The sequence below is a fragment of the Thermobia domestica genome, chromosome 7, assembly GCF_964235325.1.
Source record: "Thermobia domestica chromosome 7, izTheDome1.hap1.1, whole genome shotgun sequence".
Lineage (NCBI taxonomy): Eukaryota > Metazoa > Arthropoda > Insecta > Zygentoma > Lepismatidae > Thermobia > Thermobia domestica.
Window position 1 is genome coordinate 55,607,942 of NC_137460.1, and position 6,139 is coordinate 55,614,080.

The window sequence follows — 6,139 nt, forward strand, 5'->3', positions numbered from 1 at the left end:
GCTTTGCATTGTCCTGCTGCATCAACGCGCGCTTTCAGTTGATCAGAGTCAGGTACTTTTGCTTCAATTTGTCGTAGACCCACTCCAGTTGCTGACAGTAAAGTTCGGCATTGACGCACGACCATTCGGAACAATTTCAAAATGCACGATTCCTTCAAAGTTCTACCACACGCACAACATGACTTTCTTGCCGAAGCGATCTTGTTTTGGAACTGACGGTGTTTCTTGCCCTTTCTTAACCCATCGCTTGTCTCGATTGTGCTGGACTAGATAGACCCATTTCTCGCCCGATGTCATAATACGCTTCCTAAAACGGTCGTCCAATGGATTACTGAGCAATTGACGGCAAATTTAAACTCGTTTGTTGGCTTGTTCTTCGGTGAGTTCGTGCGGATCTTGGCGCGGCTTTTTGTGAACAAAATCAAGTTGCTTCAAGTGTCGGTGAATTGTCGATTTGCCAACTCGAAGCTCAGCAACCAATTCCCGAGTGGTCGCTGAAGGCACAATGTCTAACCCGGTTTGCAAGTCTCCATCATCCAACTTTAACGGCCGTCCGGAACGAGGCTTATCTTCAAGACTTATGTTGCCTGACTCGAAACGCTTGTACCACTTTGAGATCGCAGCATATGCAATTGTTCCTTCACCTTCGGTAGCACAAATCTCTTCTGCAGCTTTTCTGGTTGAGAGTCCTCGCTTCCAGCAGTAGCGAATCAAAACTCGCAGCTCCATTTTGTCAATTGCCATCTGGAATACACAAATGAAGAGCATCACCATCACGATATAAACACACAAAACACTTAACAACTGCATAAAATTTCAAGTTTTTGCATGTGTTTACAAACTTTTGGGACAACCTTTAATAATAATAAAAATAAAATAATATGAAGAGTACTATTAAATTTAAATGAAAAGTACCTCTATGTTAATCTATTCCAAATGGAAAATGAAAATAACTATAATACAGCAGTCAAGCCACTAGTCTAAGTAAGATATTACAAATTACTCACGGGGGAAATAAAGCATCAGAATCGTCCATCCAAGTTTCCACCATATAATCGTGAAAGGCGTCTTTCTGTGGTACATCTGGTGAGTTTTCTTGCACATAAAGGTATGTTTCGCTCACACTATCCAAAGGAACAAGAGCCAGAGCTGCTGAGCGGCGAATCCACTTCCGTACATCTTCATCTTCTTTGTATAAGCATGGCAATCCAAAACTTTGTACCTTCCTCCATATGCATTGAGAGAAATGGAAAAAGCATCCACGAATTGTAGCACAAGGAAAACATATAGCGATTGCGTTCATGGCTGCTTTTTCAAAATCTATAAGAACATCCCGCATCATAAACTCCATATGGTTAGCTTCTGCTTTTTGCTTAATAAGAGTAAACAACCTAACATAAGTCTCTTGGGATTTGCTACGAAGCAAGCAATATAAATATGAAAATGTTTGCCCCAGGTATCTTCCATGAATAGTGTATAGCTGTTCAAACAGTGAAGGAACACATTTGAAAGTACCATCCAGAAGAACAATCTTACTGTTTCACAAACTCTGTAGATTCTCGTGTGTTCCAAAAACCTGGAAAGTAAGAAGGGAGTATAAATATGATATACTAAATTTGATAAATTCATGTAATTTGGATTAATTCGCATTCATAAAATTATCTAATACTTGCACAAAAAATAAAATCTCTGAACAAAGTAAAGTTTTAACTAAAAAGTAATCAATGTATAATAGTTTCTCCAACTAACTGAACATATTGGCTTCATCATTCACAGTACCGGTACAATACAAGAAAGAGTTGCATCTTAATATAACTGGCTCTGAACGCTGATTGGCTGATCAGAATGACCTCAGACAATCAGAATTAGTTAAAAGAAAGAAACTAAAGCCATAAATCCCCTTTCGTTCCCTGGTCTGGTAGAAGCTACTAGTGCTAAGAACAAAACAAGCTAGAAACTAAGTCTGTAAAAGTACAATAGTTATTGTACAAGTGCCCAAGACGACATATACCGTAATTTATATTATTTACTTTTTAAAGTGCTTGTCAGAAGTATTGTTTCAATTACCATTACATACGTGATTATATATATATATATATATCCAAAAGTACAAAACCGTGAAAAACAACAATATTTTCCAACCAAGGGCGCCCATCAGGGGGGGCAAGGTGGGGTGCTCGCCCCCCTAGAGGAAATTGTACTTCAGAATATCGAAAATCCAATAGAATTTTGTACATTAGTTACAGCAAAATTTAAAACTATTTTTGAAACGTCGCTTATACCTGCCTCCTCTCGGAAACTACAACATGGGCGCCCTTGTTTCCAACAGAGTCTCTAAATTACTTTAAAAATTAATTACACCGTATTCAATCTTTTAAGTGATTGACATCTATGTACTGTACATACTACAAACATATATGATAATTGTCAGAACTTAGTACCATAAACTTACCAAAATTCGACCTTGCCCTTTTCCGTCATCTATTAGAATGAAATTTCTTCCGTCTTCAGTTTCCGCCCACTTCCCTTCTAGAGTCACTTCTTCAAGCGTCCTAGGCAATCGTGTGTTACTTTTCTTTCTCACCCTGTATAGTGCGTTTCTAACGTTATGTAATTTTGGTGTCTCTGCGGTTGCTTCCTGAGATCCATTCCCCCTTAGGACTTCCATTCTGGGAATGAAATATATCATAACAAATTAAAAACAAATACTAATATTGTACATACAAAAACTGATAATTACTTGACTCATTTGTTTTAATGAACCGAAAGTTTGGAAGTTATGAAGCTTGAGTATTAAACTTGAAAGAATTAGAAATGAAATAGTAATTATCCTAAAATACAGTCATACAATGACAGGAACCTCAACAACTTTAACATAGGATATAATATAGCTACTGATAAATATTATGGTACACAAATCCAATACTACGAGGAATCGTCATTAACCAACAAATATTTTTAAAAATTAAAAAAAAAGTACTGTGAGAGAGATTTCGTGCTTCTCGTAAGAAGATACGCAGAAATGAGTAAAATGCTCGAAATTGAGTTTAGTTTGTTAAAGAAAATTGAAAATATATCGTACCAAGTTTTGAGCCAATTTAAAAAATCTCTACGTTCTGTACTAGAAAGGGCACGAGATAATTTAGTCCGGACATTGCCCACTCTAACCTCACCCTGACTAAGGATTCAAATTCATCAATTGTTCTGAGCAGAAGAAAATTATCACAGTGATTATTGAAAACTAACCTGAATATTATATTTTTAAAAATCACTTTTTTTTTTTTTAACCTGTAAATATCATTAACTAACGTTGTCGGTTCTTGAATTGCTTTTTTTTTTCATCCGCTCACAAACTCGCTTTCTTTCGATTCCTGCACTAACAGGGCCATGTGCGTGCCAGCCCGCCTTCGATTCTACAGATTCTCCGTTTATAATAACTGTAGCTTTACATCCTTCTACACATTTCCAGTATGACCGTTCACCTATACGTCGGTTAATGCGGTATATATAATCCTCATAACATAGGATTTTACCACCCCGTTTACTAGAAACAAATAACACTGACATGTTTCAACTTAAACATACAAGATAACGACTACCTGTAAATACTAGCACAAAATACTGAATTTCAACATGACTTAGTTTTTTTTATATAGAATATAGCAAAAACAGATCGTTTCCGATTGGCTGAAAAACCAATTAAGCAGAGCCAACAACAAACCAATGAACACGTAGAAAACGGTCAGCCAATGAGAGCGGCCCATAATGATTCAAAACCAGCAAATTATGAAATATCGAGTTTCAAAGAAGCATTCTAGTGCAGTGAAGAATTGTAATTCCTGACATCACCACCCTCTATAATTCCCCGGATACAAACATAGAGGACTCCTTCCCACTCCTGAACTATCTGGCAAAATCCCACATGATCCTAGCAGCGGATCTAAACAGCCAACACAGGCTCATGGGGGACCCCATTACCACCGATAATGGCAAAAAAAAATTTCCCATATTTGGCAAATGCCTCATTAATGAAAGTTCATATCGATGGCCCCACTCGCAAAGGAAGCATTGGAGAAGTAGACACGAAACCGGACATGCACCGTGGGGAATCTGCGTACCCATAATCCGACTACCAAAAGAGATTTTGCCTTCAGGAGTGACCACGCTGGAATTGTAATCCAATTACAAAATGTGGCAATTACACCTGTTCCGAACAAGAAATTCAAAATTTACAGAAAGGCAGATTGGGACGCCTACAAGACGGAAATAGAGGAGGCTGCCAAACATCTTCAACACATGGACACCCCTGAAGGCATAGACATACTAAATAATAATCTCACACAAATCATCCAAAAAGCAGATGAAAAGCATGTACCAACCGCCAACAGAAAAAACAACGGGGAAATACTTCCAATAGAAATAATCAGGAAAATACGACTTAAAAGGCACTACTTACGTCTACACAACAACACACCCTCAGAAGCAATCAAAAATCAGATTAACAAACTGGGAAGAGAAATAACGAACGATATAAAAACGTTCAGACAGGCACGCTTTGAAATGTTCTGCGACGATCTGGCAGAAGCATACAGCACAAATCTCAGCAAATTTTGGAAAATGCTCCAAAACAATAATAAAGACAAACATCACATGGAAAACAGCATCGACGGGGAACTCCTCTCCACGCCAACGGAAAAATGTGCATTTTTCCAAAACAAAATACAAAAGAAATACACGGAATCCCCAATTATAGAAGGGGTACATCGGAACATACAAGAACGTGCAGAACGTATCAAAGCGACGTTAAGCCACCACAATGATCTTACTGCACAGGACGCACACAGACAATCCAGGGGAGACCAAAGGGCGCTTGTGGCCCCCGTTGAAGTTAGCGAAATTCAGGCCGCCTTAGAAAAGAAGAAGAACAGCCCCGGGCCCAGATCAGATCCAAGCAATACACATCAAGAAAGCACCACCAGCATTCCATGAAGCCCTTGCTCGACTTTTCACTGCCACAATTAGAACTGGATACGTGCCATCAGCCTGGAAAACTGCCCACCTAATTCTGATCCCCAAGCCTGGAAAAGATGCGAAGAAGTCTGAAAACTACAGACCTATCTCATTAACTAACACCTTTTCCAAACTCATGGAAAAAATTCTAGTTAACAGACTTCATCGCTACTTCCAGCAAAGCCTCCAACTGTCAAACCAGCAAGCAGGTTTCAGACCGGGGCACTCCACAGTAGACCAGCTGGTGAGACTCAAAAACGACATTAATGAAGCCACTCTAAACAAGAAGAGGGGAGGGGCCATCTTCATGGACCTTAGCTCCGCCTTCGACACTGTATGGCACGACGGTCTGCTCGTTAAACTCACAGATCTAGATATACCCTCCACCATAGTTCGCTGGATTCATAACTTTCTACGGGGCAGAAGCACGCGTGTCCTTGTGGACGGGGAACTTTCACAAGAAATAAAACTTGAAAAAGGGATCCCCCAGGGCTCCACAATTGTCCCCCTCCTGTACATACTATATGTAAATGACACCCCCCTGAGGAAAAATTCTAAATGCAAAATGGCCCTGTATGCAGACGACACGGCGTACTGGACCACAGCGGCCAACACAACACACATACTAAATAGATTCGAAAAAGAAATCCAAAATTTCAGCAACTGGTGCCACAAATGGAGGCTTACAATTAACCCTAAAAAGACACAGATTCTCCTATGCTATCCAAACAGACGAGGAACTACAGTTGGCGAGAACTATCTTGGCAGTGACGTCAGCGCTCTCAGTTGCAAGGCTACCAACTTACGCTAGTCACAAATAATGCTTAGATGGTACACTGAACGCTTCGCACGTCACGTTGTAACTACAGTTTAAAATAATGATGGTAACGAACTAGAGAGAATTTAGATAACAATGTATTTGAATAATACTAGTATATATATGTGCATTATTACGACTAAGAAAAAAAATCAAATTAGACCCTATATTTATGTCGTCAAACGACAATATCTTTCCTATCAAGAAGCAGTTTTCTATTTCCAATAGAATTTTTTTAAAAAACCTAAATCCCAACTTGCGCAGTATTTGTTGTAATTCCCACTCAGAAAATTGGAAGTTAATGCTTTTCTT

At 39.0% G+C, this 6,139-nt stretch overlaps 1 protein-coding gene across 1 annotated transcript; it reads right to left on the minus strand.

Moving 5' to 3' along the window:
- Window positions 1-351: 351 nt before the first annotated feature.
- Window positions 352-729, minus strand: LOC145689192 (histone-lysine N-methyltransferase SETMAR-like). Its single transcript, XM_081763325.1, has one exon. It carries the CDS (start codon window positions 727-729, stop codon window positions 352-354), a length of 378 nt encoding a protein of 125 aa, XP_081619451.1.
- Window positions 730-6,139: the final 5,410 nt, after the last annotated feature.